Genomic DNA, 22,536 nt, shown 5'->3' on the forward strand with positions numbered 1-22,536 from the left:
ATTTCCTTGCAAAAAGGGAAAAGAAGGGAATATATGAGGTATGGCGAAGGGCTGGCTAAAGGGTGTGCTAAGCTCTTAAGACCTGGACACCAAGCATGTACAAGTATCCCTCACTTTCAATAAAGCAACTTGGCAGTATTTCTGATCTAGACAACTGATGAAGCAGAACATCAGCGTGACTTTATACAACCTGAAGTTTAACAGTTTAGCAATTCAGGTTAAAGGACATCATAGGTTAGGTGGCATCACCTACTAGAAAAGCATGAGCCCACAATATAGCTCCAACAACTGTGTTAACACCCACAAAAGAAATCAAAGGATATCTGTAAGTCAGGAGATCTTTAAGAACTAGACATTCTTACTAAGGGAGAGGAAACAGGCAATGAATGAAAGTAGGAAAGATACCTCACCTGCAGTAGCCAGAATGCTCAAGGTTTGGTCACTAAACGCTTTTTTAATCTCAAGTTTATAAAGATTTCAGCATCTTATAATGGAGGCTATTTTTTTTTCTTTTAAAACAATTCTAATTTTAGAATAGACAAGTCAGTGAGATGTGAAATTTTCTTTACCAAGTTACATTTTAGCATCATGTTTTTGCTGGAATATACCCACTCCCTGAAGTGCAAAACATCTAAGACCTAGTAGTACTCCAATACAATGACAACTGACATCCAAGATTAATGAATGACAGGCCAGCAGCAAAGTTCCCTCTATTTCATATAAACACAGCTTAGTGTTGCAATTGAGTAACATCTACATTGAGGGTAATCAGATACATATTAATCAGATGCTTAGTAGTCTGGGGGCCCTTGCATTTGCCAAGGAAAGGCTCCATCCTTGCACACAAATAACTGAGAACTTCACCCTACCACATACCTACATTCCAGAACCTAGCCAGTAAGAGCCAGGGCAGAGCTCTTGGCCTACCATAAACTGTAGATGGTCCTTGGATCCCATCCTGTCCCAGGCACCCCAAGATTGCTTCTATTCAAAAATCAATCTGCAAAATAAATCCAACAACAAGTGGCATAGCCCTCAAGATTCATTATTTTGCCTGAGAGGACCAACTTCCCACTGAGCATGGGGAGACAAGGACCATTCTGATTTCAACATCCTTGGAGTACCTTAAAATATCCGGAATCGGGGCTTCCCTGGTGGCGCAGTGGTTGAGAGTCTGCCTGCCAGTGCAGGGGACACGGGTTCGAGCCCTGGTCTGGGAAGATCCCACATGCCGCGGAGCAACTAGGCCCGTGAGCCACAATTACTGAGCCTGTGCGTCTGGAGCCTGTGCTCCGCAACAAGAGAGGCTGCGACAGTGAGAGGCCCGCGCACCGCGATGAAGAGTGGACCCCGCTTGCCACAACTAGAGAAAGCCCTCGCACAGAAACAAAGACCCAACACAGCCATAAATAAATAAATAAATAAATTTAAAAAAAAATCTCTGTATCTCCTATGCCACATAGAGTCCGCACAAAGTATTTATTAAAAAAAAAAATATATCCGGAATCCTTTTCTAGCCCTTCCAAAATAAAGCTTTAAAGCCCTGTAAGAGCAGGACTATATATACATACATATATATATGTGTGTGTGTGTGTGTGTGTGTGTACATACACACACGTGTACATATACATATGTAAGTGTATATATATATATAAAATCTGTCATAGGCTTAATTTAAGGCAGGGCTAGGTACACAGTCAGAACTTAGGGAAGGCGTGTGGTTAGCTTATTATATGAATGAGCAAATGAAAATTTATCCTTGACCTTGGTGACTTTCTATTCTGGAGCAAAAGGAAGGAACTTGAAGAGAAGAAAAAAGAAATCAAAGTCTACTCACATCAGCACGGTTATAACTAGAAGTAGCAGATGGCACCTTCCTGTTGGGGGATGATGCAGCTGACAGTTCGCCAAAGTGGGGGGACCCCCAGTGCCCTTGGTTTCCCAGCTCTTCTACCCTCAGGCTCATATGCTACCCGAGGAAACTACACATACCTCTTCCTCCAGCTTTACCACCTTGGCCTGGGCGTTGCTCAGGGCCTGGTCTCGGATTTCGATGTGTCGCCTTTGGTCCTCGTTGGTAGAACGGGCAGTGGCCAGCTCCGCTTCCAGTTTCTCCTTCTCCCGCTGGCTCTCCTTATCTATCAGGACATGAAATATCAATACTGCCATTCCGGAGCTAGCTCAAAACCTTACCTGAGCAAAACTGACAATCATACCCATTACTAGACGTTCTAAGTGTTCTCACACACAGCCGCAAGAACCAGGACACCAAGATCTGGACTCTTATCACTGGCTCTACCACTAACTTGCTGTATAAATTCAGAAGTCACTTAACAATGGTGGTGTGCAGAAGCAGTGAGAAAGTAGATGTAAAAAGTGTTGTGGAAAGTATTATACAAAGAAGAATATACACACATACACATACACACACACACATATGTCAGAAGAACAGGTAGGCTTGTCTCCTCAATTTTATTTCTTCAAACAGTCTTGTCTTGGCCAATGAGCAGTTGAGCCTCCACAAATTTTCCCCATTGTTTCCTCATGACAGTATATTAAATCAATATAAAAATGGTATTTCATAAAATGCATAAAACCGCAAATCCCACCCTTTACTCACTAACATGATTTTCTAACTGAGGTCAATCCACGATCACATTGTAGCTACAGATGACCATGACATATGTAGTTATGCCTCATGCCTTTCTAGGTCCCTCCCCTTTTAACTAGGACAGACCTCATACCAGAAACTCAAATGAGCGGTTTTGATTCTCATTGGGAGGTAGAGTGCCCTTCCTCTCAAGACATTGATACATAAGTTTGTAGGAAAGACTTTAATAGGACAGCCTCACCTTCCTTCCCACTCTGACTTTACATATCTATTCAGATGTACCTTGGGAAGAAATAAACATCTGTTGAATACTTATTGCATACCGAGTATTGTACTAACTTAATCCTCAGAACAGCCATACACGGCAGGTGTTGTATTATTCTCTTCTCCATCGTGCATATGAGAAAACAGAGCCTCTGAGGGCTTGAGTAACTTGCACCAGGTCCCACAACTGGAGAGTAAGTAGTGGAGCCCACACTTAAGGCCAGGTTGTTCTAAGCTTTTTGTACTGTACCACACCGCCTTCTCCTAGTATTGCGTTGGTCTGGCCTCTCTAGGGGGCCTTTTCAAGAGGGCTTTCTTGGCTCCTGACATACTTCCAACCATGTGGCGCCCTGTTGACGCCCAAAGGCAAAAGAAATTAAAGTCAGGCCCTGCCTACTAGGTAGAGTTCACTTTTCCCTTCTAGAACCATTTGACAGTCTTTCACCCTGCTGTGAATACAATTTGACCTACTAAATTACCACATTTTATAAACCAGCAGCAGAACTCCTAGGACACCTGAAATGCCATCTCCATGCAGGGAGAAGTGTGAAGTAGCAGATCCAGGGCCAAGAATCCATACATTTTCTGTTTAGTTTTATACTGGGAGGCTGCCACGCTCTCCACCAGTGAAGTAGCTTCCAAGGTAACTGTGACACTGGCAACTTCACAACAACTTACACTAAGCACTGATGACACCAGAAAAACTACATTCCTTTCTCTAAGACATACTGACAAAGGAACAGGAGGCTCAGGGAAATGAGGAAGAAAAAAAAAAAAAGCCCTAGTTCTAAAGCCAAAGCACAAGAGAGCAACCCAGGAAGGGAGGGAGATATTGTTAAGTGAACATCAAACAACTTGTAAAAGCTGACTGGAAACCGCATGGAATGACTTGAAAGGGTCATGTGGAGGCCCAGCAAAGATGGGGCCTGACAAGTCCCCATCAAGCACTCCTCCTGCTGGGAACCGCACTGGTGGAGGCCAGGGGTAGGGGACACCAACTATGGGCATCTGCAGGAGTCAGGGTAGATCATCTGTTTCCCCCAAAATTCACTCTCCCTATGGACTCAATCCACTGTGTAGTTTTTATTGCTGGTTTTACTGTGGCAATTGGAAAGAATGAGGCATTGTCTAGCTGGGTGGAGTCCATTAGGGACCCAATAAAGAAGAGGATTAATTCATTGTCAGGGTCCTAAGAGTATTTCCAGACAAAGGAAACACTATTTAGGAGGAAGACATAGCTCTGCCCTCCCCCACACCCTCCAACTCCATACCAGAGTCACTAGTTGAGGCCTTAGCAGTGGTCTCCATCCAGCTACCCTTGTAATCCCCCAACATGGAATGATATGATATAATACAGGGTGTTTAAGGGAGCCCCAGGTACAAGTTGGGTATGCTAAGCACTAATCATCCATCCTGCATGTTAATCCCATCTCTTCCAGAGCCAACACATGGAGCCTTCAACGATAAATCCCTTCAATATTAAGGGACCCCAAGTTTATCAAGGTCCTTTTCAGCTAGCATGACAAAAAGCAGGGATTCCAAGGGGCTTCTCTGTTTCAATACAGAAGGAGTTATGTTGATGTGACTAGATGTTGCAGCAAGCAGCCTTCTTGGCCGGAAGGAAAAGAACACAATCTCCCAACTTCATGCTTGAACAGGAAAAAGAATCCTTAGATGACATTCGCTCTGCCCTGGCTGTTCTAGAAGGCTAAATAGAACTGTGTAACCTTTTCATACACCTCACTCCCACCCACATATTAATACCTGCTGCTGAAGCTTTCAGACTTACTTTTTGCAAAGAGCTGAGAGATGGTTTTTCTGGTATCTTCTGACCCCTCATATTCCTTCTCTGCAAGCTGCTTGTTGGCCGTCTCTAGACGCTCTGTGGAATTTGGAGACAATCAACAGGGCCCTAAGGACAAACTTCCAAGCACATGCTATTTGCCCTCTAAACAGTGATCTTGGGCAAAACAAGCATGTCTCTTCTTGTTACACAAGAAGGGGTGACACAGATATAGGTTTGCAAATGTGGATCCCAAAACAATACTAGACCATGACGGGGAAGGAGGAGGTGAGTACTTTAATACTTTCACTCCTCACTGAGAAAACCTTAGTGCAGATTTCTAAATTCCAACCAAGGAATCCATCCCTGAATATATGATAGCTTTCATTCACCAGGAAAAAAAAAAGCATCAAAGTTATTACAAAATCTTTAAACCTGGAAAGGAAGAGAGGTAACACAGACTATGGGGACAGGCCAAGTGGGTCCAGGAGACCCGGGAGGGATACTGTCTGATTCACACATCAGTTCATCCCACTTTGATTAAGAAAGCTTAGGACCACACACTATTGTAGTCACAAAAACCTAGCCTGGTCTATGCTCTGCAATTTGCTGACTATCCTAGTGGGCTGGACAAGACCTAGAAGCCTCGCCATGTGCTCCTTAGCTTAGCCCTTCCCTTCCCCATCCTTTTTTTAAAAATTGAAGTATAGTTGATTTACAATGTTGTGTTAATTTCTGCTGCACAGCAAAGTGATTCAGTTATACATATTTATATATATACATTCTTTTTTTATATTCTTTTCCATTATGCTTTATCACAGGATATTGAATATACTTCTCTATGCTATACAGTAGGACCTTGTTGTTTACAGTAGGACCTTATTGGTCCCTTCACCATCTTGACTGATGCTTCAGAAGTGATTCCCTCACCTCTCAGATCCCTGTTGAAGTCATGCATCCTCCGAATCTCGCCCTCAAGCTTGTTTCTCATGGCTTTCTCCAGGGCCTCTCTTTTGGAGGATGACTTCACAAGGTTCTCATATGCCTCTGAGACACGCTGGATTTCTGTCTCCACCTGAACAACAACAAAAATGAAAGATAGTGATGATGATAGGAAGTTGATGGGGAAGACGATCTGAAAACTTATATGTAAATCCTTAATGAGAACTTCTCCCAGGGCTTTACAGATGGCCAGGAGGCAAGCATAACACAGTCAGATGAGAAAAGTTTCCTGGAAGAATTTCTAAGTTCAACTTTGAGCTCAGTAATTAACTCACCGGGTCACGAGATTTCCTCAGGTTAAAAACAAATACATGTTTCTGCCTTCAGAGAAGGTGGTAGGAGAGGATAAATTTCATAAGTATAGTTATAAATGATTTTCCTTTCCAAATAAGAATTTCTTAATTTTGAAAATATTAATAATAATGTATATAGTTATTGCAGAGCGTTCGAAGGGCTTTCATATGTTTATTTCAATCCGGGATGATATTGGCCTACACAAGGGTACCTCTCCCCATTTTAGCAGAGAGAAGACTTCAATGGCCTTTTCTAGAGCAAGTCAGTGGCAGAGGTGAACCCTAAAAACCCTAAGCCTCAGCCTCATGTAGTTAGTTCAGTTCAATTTAACAAACATTTACCAGGGGCCAAGTATTACAAGAACTCTTTAAAGCACTGTAGGGTGTGTAAATATGAATGAGGACATTATAACTGCCCTCAAGAAGCTTTCAGTCTAATCAAGTAAAAGAATATAGGGAAAGATACATTATTAAGGAAAGTAGGAGTAAAGTTATAAAGTGTAGGGGAGGAAGAGGTTATTCCTGCTTGGGGGTGAAGTGAGAGGAGAAGAATTTCAGGGAGGAGGTGGCATTTAGAGTCGGATCCTGAAAGCTGGGTCAGATTTCAATGAGCAGAGGTGAGGGGAAGGGTATTCTATTCTGAGTGAGCGAATGCATTCCCAGAATGACCAGTAGTCTCGTTTGGCTGGACACTGTGGGGTACACAGGGGGAAGCTGGTGAGATCTGGCTGCAAAGACAGATTGGAGTCAGATCATAAAAGGGCTTTAATGCCAGGCATTTGGACTTTATCCCGTAGTCAGTGGGAAACCAGAACAGATTTTTTAACAGAAACTCACGATCAGAGTTGTTAACAGAAACTCATGATCAGAGTTGTGTTTTACGACACCCCAGCAAATCTTGTAAAAGAGAAAAACACACACACACACACACACACAAAACCTCAAAGAGAAAGGGTCCTGCCCTGAATCAGCCCAAATCAGGAAGAAAATAAGAAATTAGACTCCAGAGTCTTTCTGGAACCAGTAGAGTTTCATTGCACATATCACAACCACAGAGATATTTGCATATGATTTGTATAAGACAAGTAAACCTCATGGCCTATTAAGCAATTTTCAAATAAAATTTGACTCCTGCAACCATTCTGCATTCCTTCTCAGCTTTCCACTATCCTCCTTAACAAAGCTCAGGGTACTTCATGGGGAGAAATATCAGGCCCCCCGTGGGAGACTCGGAGAAAGGTGGGGTTACCAAACAACTTAGATTCCACCTGTCCCAGCTCCAAAATGATGCCTGAGGCAGGACTGCCTGCAAACAAATGAGGATTACAACACAGAAAAGAGCAGACTTGAGAGTGTTTTTCTCCTTGCAGATGGCACCAAGATAGCAGCACAGAAGGTGAAAACTGGTGAATGGCATTTAGAGACAAGATCTGCAAGGCCTGAGCCTGATAAAGCTTTTGCATGAAATTCAAGTGCTCAGTAGAGAAAATACACATTTCCATTTGAAAGAGCAGGCTTGGTATTGGTCTGCTCTGGGCAGCCTTTAGGGTACAAGGCTTTCCAGTGCCCCACAGAATGCCACACCTGGAAGGCAGTCCCCATTTTTTGTTTGTTTGTTTATGGTTTTTTATTGAAGTATATTTGATGTACAATATTATATGTTACAGGTGTACAATATAGTGATTCCCAATTTTTAAAGGTTATATTCCATTTATAGTTACTATAAAATATTGGCTGTATTCCCTGTGGTGTACAATATATCCTTGTAGCTTTATTTATTTATTTATTTATTTAATTTATTTTTGGCTGCATTGGGTCTTTGTTGCTATGCGTGGCTTTCTCTCTCTAGTTGTGGCCAGCAGGGGCTCCTCTTCTTTGCGGTGCATGGGCTTCTCACTGCGGTGGCTTCTCTTGTTGCAGAGCATGGGCTCTAGGCACGTGGGCTTCAGTAGTTATGGCTTGCGGTCTCTAGAGTGCAGGCTCAGTAGTTGTGGTGCATGGGCTTAGCTGCTCCACGGCATGTGGGATCTTCCCGGACCAGGGCTCGAACCCGTGTCCCCTGCGGTAGCAGGCAGATTCTTAACCACTGCGCCACCAGGGAAGCCCTGTAGCTTATTTTATACACAATAGTTTGTACCTCCTAATCCCCTACCTCTATCTCTCCGCTCCCCCTTCCCCTCTCCCCACTCTTAACCCTAGTTTGTTCTCTATATCTTTGAGTCTGCTTCTTTTTTGTTATATTCACTAGTTTGTTTTGCTTTTAGATTCCACATATAAGTGATAATGTACAGTATTTGTCTTTCTCTGTCTGACTGATTTCACTAAGCATAAAGTCCTCCAAGTCCATCCATGTTGCTGCAAATGGCAAAGTTTCATTCTTTTTTATGGCTGAGTAGTATTCCAGTGTGTGTGTGCGTGTATACATACCACATCTTCTTTATCCATTCATCTGTTGATGGACAGTTAGGTGGCCTCCATATCTTGGCCATTGTAAACAATCTTGCTATGAACATTGGGATGCATGTATCTTTTTGAATTCGTGTTTTTGTTTCTTTCGGATATATACCGAGGAGCGGAGCTGCTGGGTCATATGGTAGTTCTAGTTTTAGTTTTTTGAGAAACCTCCATGCTCCAACCTTCCACGGTAGCTACACCAATTTACATTCCCACTAATAGTGCACAAGGGTCCCCTTTTCTCCTCATCCTCGTGGAAGGCTGTCCCTTTACTCAAGCTGTTCAGAGGACTCTTTCAAGACGTTGTACCGATCCTTTCCCTACCCTCTTTGTAGATACTGTTCCCTCCAAAAGGGCAAGTTGTACATCTGTCAACAGGACCTTCCAGGAAAAGAAGTCACAGAAGGGCATATCCATTGGTTTGGTCTGTGGGCAGGGGAGAGGGAGGATGGTGGTGGGTTTCCAGACTTATTCAGTCTACTTATTCCCCTCATGAGCCTCGGCCCTTCTTCTTTTTTCTAGTACTAGCTGATATCTACCTTATTCTCCCCACTTTCCTTGTCCTCTTCTCCCCCACCTGTGCCTCTAATGCGCTACAGCACTGGGTCGGCCTTCACTTCTCCCAGCACTCAAGCTGTCCCGATTACACCTGGTTGAGGCATCTTTCCCCATACTGGGGAACAAAACAACAACCCAAATCCTATTCTGCTCCACTTCCCTGCCACCCACCCTCCCCCTCAAAAAAAAATTCACCATCCTCTGGCAAAGAGAGCCTGCAGAAGATCTGGGTCCATCCTTTGTTTACTGCATCAAAGATGGGGCCAGGGCCACCATGAATAGAGAGTTTAGGGAGCGGTGTCAACTGTTAAACCTAATCAGCCAAAGGGCCAGTCTGCTTCTAGTGTGTGAGTATGATTAATTTATTGTACCAATGTGATGGGGGTCAGGTATGAGAGGAGGGAGAAAATTTTAAATTGTGGGCAAAGCTGGGAAGAAACATTTCTTATCCAACAACCCCCATCCAGAATTGGGAACATTGGGTAGGTGGTAAGCATTTTTTGCTACATAAAAATACTTAGCTGATAGTAAGCCCCCCTCTTCATTAGGACCCAGATCTGGTGTTTACATATTGTCAGCTTCATTCAGGCCCCTGAAATTTCCACTCCTGGGTGTCTCCTAAGGACAGAGTTGCTGAACAATACCAGGCAACATTCCTTCCCTCCTCCACCTTCACCCTCACCTCCCTGAACAGTCTGCATTGTCGGGAGATCAAACCACAGGAGCTCCACAATGACAAAAGCTGTAAAGAGGCTGCCAAAGGCATAACCCCATTCACCAACAGCCACTGGAAGCCAAGAGCTAAGGTTCCTAGCTTAGGGCACTCAAGAGCTAAAGTCCCAGCTGCAGTAGACTCAGGAGGGGCCCAGGAAAGAATGTGAACTTGGGACATACACTCCTTTTGCTACTTCCTCAGCCTAGGGCTGTCACCTGTCACCCAGCTGTGGTGCTAAGCCCCTCCTGCCCCACACACACACCAGAGAAAGAGAGCAGATGTTGAATTTGATCTGCAGGGAAGGACCAAAGCAAGAAGAGGGAAAAGGAAAGGGTGTTGAAAAAGGGTTACTGTGAGAACTGCCACTCGGAAAAGTACTCTAAGCCCTTTCCAGAACAAGGCAGGGCAGGATCTAACTTCAGTGGTGAGATTTTTCTGGGAACTATGGGTTTATATTGAACATTCAAAATCAGTATTTGGGAAAATATAATCAAAAGGAAAAGTCTTTATGCTGGCAGGTCCTTCACCTACATAGACCTCTCCAGTGTTCTTGACCTTCTGAAGCAGTTTCTCTGCCTTTTGTAATTCTCAAACACTCAATTAAGCTTTCTTGAGGGCTATGGTGTCTGTGAAATGTTACTTCTGCTAGAAAGACAGGCAGAAGGCTTGTCCAAAGTTTGCTCCATCTATAACCTTGAAATATAAGAATCCTGAAGACGCGCCCATAAGTCATGCAGAGACCCACAAGTGGAGACTTTTACATCGATATTAAACCAATAAGATTTCAAAAAGACTCAAATATCCCCATCGGGGGGCCTCACCTTCTGCAGTCTCGCCACCTTCTCGTAGCATCCTTCCAACTCCTGCCGCAAGTTCCGGTTCTCATCTGAGAGAATCTCAACCATCTGCTGGGCTCTGGAAACAATGGCAAAAGGGTCGGCTGGCATTGGCTGATACGAAGCAGACGACTGCTGAGCCCGAGGCATAGCTGAATAGGCTTCTCCTGGCTGCTGCTGCTGCTGGTGATGGTGGTGATGGTGTGGCGGCGGCGGCGGCTGCGGCTGCTGCTGACTCAGGCCAGGCTGGGGGAGACGGTAATGATCCCCCTGGTGAGCCTGGTTAGCAAGGAAATGCTGCTGCGGCCTAGGCAGGTGAGCTGAGTGGTCTCCTTGGTTTGGGACCAAGGGGTGTTGGGCAGGAGACAATCTAGTGGACGGTGGAGACTGCAGCAAGGGTAAGGAACCCCCAGACGTGAGGGAAGAAGTAGGGCTGTGTGGCTGAGAGTTCCGGGCTGACAACGGCAATGAGATGTCCTGCGTTGGTCTGGAAAACACGGAGGGTGTGCTCAGGTTAAGCTCCCTCTAAAGGCACTGGGGAGAGGGGCACAAGAAAGGGAGACGAGGAGGCTCCCAGGGCCCCCAGGCAGCTGAGAAATGAGGAGCAGGAAGGGTCAGACTACGGGGTCCTGTGAATACCTGACCGACAGAGGTGTGATCCCGTGCAGGATGGAACCAGATGAGCTCAAAGGTTGCTTGGTGAAAATCTAAGTGATGCATCCTTGTACACTGGTTATTCAAGGGTAAGCATTTCAAATTCGTCTTCAACTAGGTAACTGTCACCTCAGGATTTTAAACTAACCCTTTGCTGGCATTCTATATGTGGCCCAGCACACAGAAAGAGTCACAGTTAGAAAGTTCGTTGTACTTGCGCAGAAGGAAACGGCAAACCGTCGTCAAAACAACACTTCATCGTATTATCTGCAACTCTCTTGGATAACTCATATAGTCACAAAAAATTACTTGAGGATATATAGATACTTATTACATTAGGGACACCAAATAATTATTGTTGATTACAGTTAATAATTGAATGATGCCTTTTAGCAGCAATAATCCCAAGATTTGGAGGGGATTACAGGCAACACTACCATACTATTTTTGACTTAACTGAATCACAAAATGTAAGGACTGGAAAGGCCTTAAAGAAATCCTGTAGTCCAACTCTGTCATTGGACAGAGGGAGAAACTGAGGTACAGAGAGGGGAAGTGATCTGCCAAATATTACAGAGTGAGTTAGTGGCAGTTCCAGGGTAGAACCTAAGTCCCATTTTCTGGTTCTTTCCACTACTATAATGCATTGATTTCCACCGATGTTCAGATTCCCAGCCTATTGCTTATAGAAAGTTCTAGAAAGAGAACTTTGGTACATGGTTTAATGTGACTCTTCCATTTTTGTACCTAATACTGGACTATCAGCCATTAAGGGAAACAATCAGAGTATGCAGATGGATCACTTCTACCATCACCACGACCAGGAAGAATATGTCGGTATACACTGAAAACAAAAAAACTTGTTCACCCCCCAGCCCATGCCCAGCTACCCTCATATACTCCCACATCCTGTGGATGCCTGTCCTACAGTTGATATTTCTCAATCCAGGGAAGACAGATGGCTAAGAGCACAGGATTTGGATACCAACAGAGTTTGGAGACCTTTCCTACTGCTTACTAGCTGTGTAACCTTGCTCAAGTTACTTCATCTGCATGAACCTATTTTGTTCCCGAGGTCACAAATGAATTACAAAAATACTGGACTCTTCTCAGTTTTGATCTCCATAGGAATTACAAAGAGTCTCATATCTACCTCCCAATGAGAATGGTTGACCCTGTTAGTGATTTTACTTATGGGATATCCACTTAATCTTTGCACTAAATTGCATAAAATTTGTGGTGAAACTGGGACGAATCACCAGGAGCAATTAACTTTTAACAGGCATTCCAGATGCTAAAGCACATCCCTCCCACACATACTCCAGTTGTCATTACTGTTCATTTATCTCTCTCTACAAGAGATCCTCATTATGAGGGATTTTTACAGCTACAAAACCATTCCAAACACTTGCTCACAGATATCCAATAACCCAGATGTTCGCCAGAGCCCTCAAACCTGCTCAAGCCGAAGGTTGTCTCTCAGCCCCATCAATGCGTCTGGTGTACCCACATTCTTCCAATTTCACACATCTGTCACTATAAATAATTGTTGAATATTGAAGAGGGAAAAGTTTTTGTAGACAGAAGAATTTACATGGTTTTTATGATTACAACTGGAAAGTTGCTACCATACATAACCGTTATGTCGAGGAGCTCAAAGCACTCATTCAATCAAAAGCCTGGGAGCTGTTTATAAACTTATTTGGGGGAGAGTCTTCCTGCATTTTTCATGCTGTGGATCTTCAGTTTCCTCAGAAGTAAAATGGACTATGTGCTCTCCTTCCACTTCTAGTAAGAGCTATTATAATTTATATATATCCCTAGAGTTAAAGCATGATGTCCTTGGATTTGTTGGGGCTTTTGTATATCTTGCGCAGAAAAGAGGGGCTTAAATTTCATGTTCTTCAATCCAGCTTTCAAATTTTAAGGGGTAAATGACCATATTAACCTTCATCCTCAGTGCCACGATTTGGAAACCCAAGGCCCGGGAGGTGTTCTCTTTTAAAGACTGAATGCCCAGTTGTGAACTGGGCCTCCTTCCCACAGCTCCCCTGGGTCCCATCAGCAACCCAGACCTCTCTCTCAAACAGACTGGCCACTGGCCTCCCGCCTGCCCTGGCCTCCCTCCTGAAAGGCCCCTCCATGCCCTGGACAGAACATGGCCTCCCAGGGGCCTCGGGAAAGGAGAGACCACAAGGTCTCTGGGAGGAGGTCTCCAGAGTAGGATAAGCCCAGGATGGCAGTGGCCCCGGCCACGACTCTGGGCTCTGCCTAAAGATAAGTGGAGAAAAGGCAGCTGCCCCTTGGGTTCCCCAGGCTGGAAAAGGGAGCAGACTTCAGTGCACCGTGATGTTGGGAAAACCAACGCAGTCCGCCCCTGGCAGGTTTGCAAACACGAAGCAAGGTTTGGGCCGTCGCAAAAGGAGAGAAAGCCCTCCAGCCAACGAACTCCATCTGGACTCCGGCATCCGCCCACCATGAAAAAGTAGGACAGTATTAACACTCCTGTGAATTCCCCCCTGAGAGAAGGGGGCTGAGGAATGACGGGAGTGGGAGCGAGCTGGGGGAATGTCAGAGGAAGCAAAACTACACTCAAGATTAAAAAATAATCAGAGTAATAGTAATAATAAAGGTGGCAGCTGGGTGAGTGGCACACTCCCCAGGTCCTTTCACTGCACAGCAGCAGGAATCTCTCCCCACTGACACATTAACCAGGAACAACAAGCCGCCTGTAGACAACACAATCACATGATCCCATGGACGCCCTGACCTGCCTCCCTGCCCCTTCCCTCCCTTCATCCTTCTCCTTCCTAAGACAACCTGGGCCCCAGGTGCTCTGCGGAAAAGGAGACCTGACATACACGCAGGACAGAGGCCAGTGACCAAAATCAGCATCTCCTCAAAGCCGGGGGAAATCTCTCCCAGAGACAGCTTGTGAGGACACAAAGGGAAAGCAAAAGCAGATCCATTGAGCTGACACAGCAACTTCCACCCTGCCACCTCTCTGACTGGAGCCCCTGCCCTTCCCAGACACACAGCCCCCCACACACACCCCCAACGCACACTATACACTCCTGGCCTACACGTGTGCAAGCCCGCACATGCACACTCTCACCAGAGCAGGTGCCAACAGCCTGGAACCCAATTTATTCTCCCCACAGAAACTGTGCCTTTCCCAGGCTCTGTGATGGTTACTCTCTGAATCCTGGAGAGGGCTGCAAATTCCTGATTGTTTCTCTTGCACAACCAGCTCCGCTCTGAACTACAGAGTTAGGTCACCCTTAGATTCCACTAAAAAAGGATTTCAAGAAACCTCAGATCTGGGCACGATTTCAACAATTGAAAGGAGGTGGCCGCTTTACAAACAGAAAGGATTTAATTTTTAAAAGCAGTTGATAAATGTATAAACCCCGGATGCAGAAAAGGCTCAGCACTTAGAAAGACAAAGATTCAGAAAAGTTTTAATTCTTCAGATGGCTTGGCCTTGTTTCCCATCTGGAGTTCTGGGCATTCAGGATATTTATTTTTTAAGTGGGGAGGAGGGCATAGGGAAGATGAAGTAATAAAAAAGTCGGTTTATAACGTTTTGTTCATTTTAACAGCAAATCTCTAGCATTTCACCGCACCTCTAAGGGCCAACAAAGGTTTTTTGAACAACAATTTGTTCAAAGAGCTTACTCTGAATCTTGATCTGTAATTTGTGGATTAAGAACTAAGGATTTTGTCTTCTAATCGTTTGGTGCTAGCGGCAGTTACTTGGAAAGGTACTCACAAACTGTCCAGCTAGTTGGTTAAAGGAAATAAAGGAGGAAAAATGTGCCACCACCTAAAAGTGGTATAATTACGGAAAGCAATTCAAGGACCTCCCCTTGCCAGTAATTTGTCAATAGGTGCCACACCCTCACCCCAGGCTCTGCAAAAATTTTATTGCCAGTGTTTGTCTGCTGCAGACCCAAAGCTCACGAAGAGCATCTTCTGGTTAGGATTGTCTTAGGCTTGATTATTCTTTGAGCATATCAAGCACCCTATTCCTCTCCCACAGAGGAAAAAAAAAAACTGTTCCAGCAAACCTGTGTATTAAAATACCGCTCAAGAGAGGGTAATCAGCGTGGAATCTACCGCTTTGGGGAATAGAGCGAGAGAGCCACAGATAACATAGGAGGGAGGAGAAAATACAAATACCTTACGGTTAAATATATGCAGCTAAGTTTCTCTGGTGGTTTAATCAGTATGGGGAGGAAAAAAAAATCTCTCTTTGGGCTCCTTAATATTTATTTAGGCAGATCAAAGGGCTTTTCTATCTAGCTTCAAACACTGTGGGAGTCATTTCAGATCACAAACAATGCTGGTGAATGAGTTCTGAAAATAGCTTTCCTGGGAAGGCGGGCCATGTGTTGAGCGGGGCTTGGATTCTGCTCCACACCCCAGCCAACACTCTCCCCTCCCACAAGGCAATACACTTACAGCCCACTCACATACAGGAGGGAGGCCCACACACTCTTCCATGCTGATGAGAAGAGCAAAATAAAACCCCCCAGCTTCACTGCCATGTTGCTGGTTTGGATGGGTTTCCATTAAGCTAAGCAGTCCAATGGACCAACCCCTCCCTGGGTCTTCCGTTTCGTTGGGCAGATAGGAATTGGGTTCTTGCTCATTTAAACCGGAAGGGCCCTGTCCATTACCCCATTTCCTGTTTCAAGCCACTTATCAGACGTTAGGCTCCTGCCCTTTGAAAGCTGCACAGAGGAGGCTGAAAAAGGTTAGGAAATCAGCCTGGGTTAAGGAATTAAAAAAATCCTAAACTGGCAAAGTTAGGGGTGGAGCCCAAAGTGAATTGCCTCTGGCTAAAAAACAGGACCTAGAGGTGAAAAAAATGAAATACCAGGAAATGCCAGGTGCATTCTCTTACCTTCACCCTACTCCACCCCCTGACTGCCTTCTTTCTTGAGTCACCCACTATACTTCAAGCCAAGAGACTCTTTCCCAAATGAGTAAGAGGGGACATGAGGCAAAAAGTTAGGCATCAAAGAGATCACAGGCCTCGTCTAGGGGCTGCCTATAGAAAAAAGCCACCCATAACTACCCATGGTAACAAGGCAGGAATACCACACATAACTGCCATCATTTTTGCCCAAGGTTGAAACCTTCCCTCTGTCCCATATGCTTAAGTACTCCTGACTGGAGACATGGCCCCAACAGGAACAATAGGAACAATGAACAGAATCATAGAATCATAAGGTCTGGTTGATACAGCAATGAGTCAATGGGTCCCTGAATAATTCAGAAGTACATTTAGGAATTAATGAATATACAAAACAGTCCTCCTGAACTAATGGCAAGTTGTACAGAAGCCATGGGAATATTTTTCCTTCTGCATTTTAGCATCTATATGATATGAGGTGAATTTAACTTAGATGTTTAAAAATGTCACCGGCAGCTAGCAAACTCTCTACAGAAGAAAGATGAAGCAGTCCAGACTTCATGAACTGCAAGGAAGTACAAGGCAAGTCACATTCTGAACCTGCACATATATAGTTCTCCCAACAATAATATCTGGATGTTTGTTTAGTGTCTGAGAAAATCATACAAATTCTGCAGAAAGATTTGTTTGCAAAAATTAGTGAGGAGAGCTTTGTGGAGGAGAATAAATGAAAGTGATAGGATATTCCAGACTCAAGTGCTAGATAATTTACTTCCCCTCAAAGAAGGGCTTAATAACTCACAAGAAGAGGAACACTGACTCTTCCTTCAATATCTGAGGAGACCAGACAGCGAAAAGCTGCTGAAATCAAGACTTGTGCTCCTGTTCAGCCACTAGGCAGTTGGGGCCATGCTCAACCTATAAAGTCAAGGGTATGTTAATACAGGGCTAGTGACGGCTGAAGAGGCTAGAAATTCAGGTTGGCAGGAAATTTGCTAAGCCAGGGGCAGCCATGCACTGCAGAGTTTGTTATACCAAACACCTGCCCATTCCTTCCCTTAAGATTCCCAACACACAGCAGAAGCTGGTTGGGGATGAGGTCAGGGAATGACAGAAAGGGAACTCTCTTACCTGGCTGCTCCATACTCAGGGGGATGCTGATACCTCATCAGTTGCCCCTCTGTCCTCCCTGGCTGGTTCAGACGATGCTCACTATAGACGTGCCCTGGCTCTTGGGGCTTGCACACTACAGATTGGGGTGGCATGCCCTTGAAGGGATACTCTGGTGGGGGGCCTCGGTGTTCCATGCCCTTCAGGCTATGCTGGCTGGGAGGTGGCCCTTGGGCCTTGTAGAATTCACTGGAACTTGTGGGATTCTTGTAGAGGTCATTGGGTTGTGGTGGGGAGAGGGGAGCGCTGGTAACAGGCGGATGGGCCTTAACTCCGCTGGTGGCCAGTGACATCTGCATTAGTCGTTCACTCAAGGAGCGAACATGTCCTTGCTTAAGGTCTCTGAGTCCTTCATCCTGATGCATCTTTCCAGGATTGAGCCGCTGAACTGACGGGCGTCCCTCAGTCCTCATCTTCTGGTTGGTCACTCCAGTGACATAGAAGGCAGCTCCGACACTGGCATGCTGTTGGCCCCGAAAGTACTGGGACTGGACCTTGGCTTCCTCATAGGTCGGGAGTTCTTCATTATTCTGCATTCGAGGGGAAAGCTGCTTCTCCATGATGATGTTTTCTGACTGGATTTCCTGCCCCTGGGGTTCTTGTCGAGCAGCATGAGCCACAAGCTGTTGGTGGTGGTCTTGGGGACTCAACACATCATTCTGAGGGCCTGGGTTCCCACTGCCACTGGGGAAAGGAGGGCCGTTCCCTGTGGCTTGCTGGTGTATGGCAAGCAGGTTGCGATTCTCATTAGGATTGCCATAGCGGAGCTGCTCTTGTAGCAGACGCTGCAATACTGTGGTTCCTCCACTTGGCTGTTCTTCAGAATTTCTCATCTCTATTGCTGGTGGTGCCTTGTGAAGAGAGAGAGAAATTGGGCACCTGGGCTGCCCTTGACCTGGGAAGGGGAAACAGGAAGCTTAACATCCAGGTGATGGATAAATCAGTCCTCTAAAGGGGAAGAAAATGAGTATTTGGGGGTGAGGATTCCACTGCAGAGACAAAGTAGAGAACTGAATCTAGAATTAATCGGTTAATTGTTGGCGGCTTCTGGCTCTAACATGGACATGACGAGGAACTTGGAGGCATAAGAGCCCTCTGTTTCCTCTTTTACTTTTAGCCTGGGTTAAGTATTCAATCTTGACTTAACTCTTAAAAGCACTGGGGAAACGTGAAGCAGCCAAGTAGGGTGATCAGAGAGGGCAATTTTCCTAGGTCCTTACAAAGTTCATCTCTCTGTATTCTACTGAAATGAAAAATCCAACTCTTATGGTTGTGGCAGCGGGGGAAGGACCGTGAGGGAAATTACCCCATAGGCAGGATCTGTAAAGCTGTTCAGCATGTGGAGGGAGCTACAAAATGCCAAATAATAACTCAAATAAATAAAAAGTGAAGAGAGCTTGGCTTGCACCAGATAGAAATGATCTCTGCTTGATGCAAATCTTTTTCTCTGATCTCATAAAACTCTGAAACATATCTTTTTTTTTTTTTAAATCCTTTTGGTATTGTCCATTTTGGATACTCCTTGGCTTAGTAAGAGAAGGGCTTGGGATAATTGTTATTGACAAAGTTTCTCTTTCAGCCATCCAGAAATAGTCATTGAGAATTTGTTGTTGTTGTTGGGTAGGAGGAGCTTAAAGGGGAAGCCCTCTTTATTTGAAGTGTGCCACTGACAGCATTTAGAAATTGAAAAACTAAAAGGTCATCCTTCTGGAAAGGGTATGATTACCATATCCCTTCCCCCACCCCAATTCTTCTTAGGGAAATAATATGGGCTGAGTGAAATGGATATCAGTAGTAAAGACAACTTAAGACTCAAATTCTAATCATGCTGTGGGTTTACAGGTTAACCTAAGCAATTGATTCCTCTCTTCTTGTCTTCCGTTTTCCCACCTGAAAAATGGTAGTAGGCGACCTCTCTCTTCTCTCTCTCTCTGCACAGCATAGTCTACGCAAATTCATTAGAGGCTCATAAAATCTTTGGACAGAATCTGTGTGTCATGTTAAGTCCTGCAATTCAATACTAATATTCAATAGTGAAACTTTCACTTCAAGGATCTTAAGTAGTGTTGGAGAATGGACATGATGTCACACAAAAAGTCACAATTAGGTCAACCTAACCAGCCTCGGGTTCCTAGATGAGAACTTTGGAGTCCTGGCTCCCAGGCCGTGACTTCTATGATTTGAAATAGTCTCCAGTCTCTCTGGAAACATGACCCCCTTTCCTTTAGTCTTGCAGGGATTGACCCAGAAGATGCGTGTGGTAGATGGAAAAAGGTCATCCCCCCTCCTTTTGCACTTCTTGCATGATTACTGCTACCTGGTTTCTAATTGTTCTATTGAGCAGTTTCACCCCACAGTTAACCTTCCAAAGGCCCCTTTTAAATCCCATTCATCATATTTTGGGGGGAAGTACGCACCAAGGGGCTGAGCAACCTGCCCTTAAGTCCACTTTCCCTCTCTCGCAGTGACCCTCTGGGACTCCTGTACTTAAACTGTCAGATTGCAATTTTCTATTAGGCTGACAGGTATAACATATAAATTTCTGCTGGTGCCTGAAACTGGAAAGATGACTAGAAAACTACTTCTCTTCTCTCCAAAAAATAGAAATGGGAGCATGCATGGTTCAAACAAAATCACTTAGAAAGCCTTCCTGAAAGGCAGGGAAATGCAGACTCTGAAGAGCGCGCCACCCCCTCCCACCCCACACCCGCCCCGCCCTGCACACACCCGGGCTTGCACGCACACACCGGCACCCACTCACACCGATGGTCCATACCTATTTCTGCTTTCTTTTAGGCTTAAAGCCTTGCTCAGGATAGGGAATTCTTGCTTATGAGCAGCTCCAGAAACCGCAACGGCAGATTCCCTCTCCCCTAACACTCAGGTTCAGGGTAAGCGCCGCCAAGAGTCCAACCACTGGTCACTCTGAAATGGTCAGGAGGGGGAGGGAGGGAGAAATAAAAACGTCGTTTCTATTTTGCCACCAATGGCCAACAGTTAACCAAACCAGTCCTTCCAAGGGGATGACTTTACCTCCCGTGTGCTTGCCTTTTACGTGAGTGGCAGAGTCCATTTCCACAAGGACAAAAAGAAACCTCACTCTCCAGCGGCTGTGTTCAGGGGGTCGTCCAGTCTCCAGGGGATGGAAATGTTCAGGATTGCTCTGCTCTAGCCTCACAGCCCCCAGGAGCAGCTGCTTCCATTCTGACTTGGAATGGTAGGTGACGACAAAAGCTATAACCACTGTCACCTTTGGGGTGCAACATTTAAACTGCTATCAGTAGCAGGAAAGGTGAGTGAGGCTCACTGGCCCACATCCCAGAAGGGAAGGCAGTCATCAAAAGGTAGATTTTAGACAAAAAAAGAACACTCAGTGAAGCTCCTGATTTAACTGCTACAGCCTCAGAGGGGCAGAAGAAAACCCAAGCTTCTTTTCAACCAAGTCATTAAGTACTTCTTGCATCCTGGCTATTCCACACATTTGCCAACCTTGTGCTAAACACAATGAGGGATACAAAAGACGCACAACACATAGTTCCTGCCCTCACGGAGCTTACAATCTGATCAATGGCCCATCCATTCTTACTGGAGTAGCAAAAGTGATTGCCCTTCTCCACACATAGCAGCAACTCTTCTCCAAGAAGATGCCTCAACTTGCTTTCTCAGCACTTCCACTGCCCCGGTATCTCCACAAAAGGAAACTACTGGACTCACATTATAGAGACTAGATGCAAACGCCCACCAGATACAGATCTGACATAGTCCTCATTTCGAATTACTCCTTTGACCCTCAGAAAAGCCCTGCAGGTCCAACCAAAATGGTTATGAAACTGAAGGGTTTGTGTTTAGGTGAGAGGCACATGTTCTACATTCCTATTTTCTGCCCTGGCCTAGCCATGACTCACTCATATCGCTTAAAGGAAAGCCTTTAATCCGCACCAGGGACACCATTTGAGGAGCAAAGCAATGCAAAGGAAGCACACAAACGTCCCTGTATTTTGGGAGCATGTCCAAAACATCCAAGTTTAAAAAAAAAAAATCCACAAAACCACACAGTGATTAATTTAACATTATTTCCTTGCAATGTCGCCAAAAATAAAATGAACAGATATACAGTGAACAAACATGGAAATTTGTCTTTCCATCTTGTTTTGGTCCAATGTATAATCACAAGCAAAAAGCAAAATCATCTCCAATATGCAAGGTAATTATTTTTGGGTGTCTCCCCTAATTTCAAAACAGAGGAACAACTTCTAATTGGAATCAAAGCTGGGCTATTAACAGAGCTATGGGAAATAACCGCCGTGCCTCTATTGTCCAATTTTGAACAAAACAGTTGTCTTTTTTTTTCTTCAACTGAAACACGCAGAAAACAGCCCAAGGCTTTTAAACTTGAGCCCCTGGTGAGAAACCACTACAATTCTTCTCCAGTACTATTTAGATTCTTCAAGCTGATTTTGACTGGCTTGCTCCTGACACCCAGCTCCTCACCAAGAAAACTTTACATATCCAAAATCTTACTCTCTTCCTTTAATTTTGTCCCCTCTCCTCCATATCCTTTTCAAAACCCAAACCACTTTATGTCAACCGGACACAGATTGTCCCTCCCCACCACCCCGCCCCCTGGCCTTTTTTGTTTCTGTTTAAAAGAGGAAAAGAAATCCGTCTAAGAAAAAAGCTTTGCTGATTCCTCTCCAGTTTACTGATTTTTTTTCCTTAAAGAACTTATGTTCATCTACATGATAAGAGTCACATAAGAAGGGGAACACTACTCCATTTATTTACTAGAGAAAGGAAAGGAAAAGATTCCTTGTCTCATGTGCAAGAATTAAAATAGTTATGAACTCTGCAACCTTTAATCTGCCCACAGCTTTAATCATGCCACTGCCAGGGGTCTGACATCATCTTCAATCAATAAAATAACCTTGTTTCCCCTGGACAAACAGACTGTCCCTGAGGATACTTGATAGGGGAAGAAAGGATATCCATGGTTCTCTCTTTAAAAATGCAATTTGAATCTATATATTCAACTCTTTTGTAACAACAACAGGGCAGCAAGGCCAAGCTAAATTCTTACTCCATTTGCAGTCATCGGCCACTCCCAGTATACCTGAGGGGCTGAGCCAAAATGAAACACATTAGTGAGAGCCCAGATATTTCCCAAGCCAAGACCCAGAAAATCAACATTACAAGGTGGGCAGGGCAGACCGAATTCCTACCCTTCAATTAATTTTGAAATCTGCCTATAAGATCTTCTTTCTATCCCGTCTACCTC

At 44.7% G+C, this 22,536-nt stretch overlaps 1 protein-coding gene across 2 annotated transcripts in view; it reads right to left on the reverse strand.

Annotated features, from left to right (window-relative positions):
* AMOT (angiomotin) overlaps nt 1-22,536 on the reverse strand; it is a 60,283-nt gene that overhangs the window by 25,032 nt on the left and 12,715 nt on the right. For both annotated transcript variants that reach the window (XM_059910720.1, XM_059910721.1), the window contains exons 3-8: nt 20,038-20,186; nt 17,223-18,156; nt 10,502-11,003; nt 5,589-5,733; nt 4,665-4,757; nt 1,993-2,138 (exon numbers count right to left, since the gene is read on the reverse strand). In XM_059910720.1, coding sequence (XP_059766703.1) covers nt 1,993-2,138; nt 4,665-4,757; nt 5,589-5,733; nt 10,502-11,003; nt 17,223-18,094 — 1,758 coding nt within the window. In that variant the 5' untranslated portion in view covers nt 18,095-18,156; nt 20,038-20,186. The remainder of the gene's footprint in view (nt 1-1,992; nt 2,139-4,664; nt 4,758-5,588; nt 5,734-10,501; nt 11,004-17,222; nt 18,157-20,037; nt 20,187-22,536) is intronic.

The sequence above is a fragment of the Balaenoptera ricei genome, chromosome X (assembly GCF_028023285.1).
Source record: "Balaenoptera ricei isolate mBalRic1 chromosome X, mBalRic1.hap2, whole genome shotgun sequence".
Lineage (NCBI taxonomy): Eukaryota > Metazoa > Chordata > Mammalia > Artiodactyla > Balaenopteridae > Balaenoptera > Balaenoptera ricei.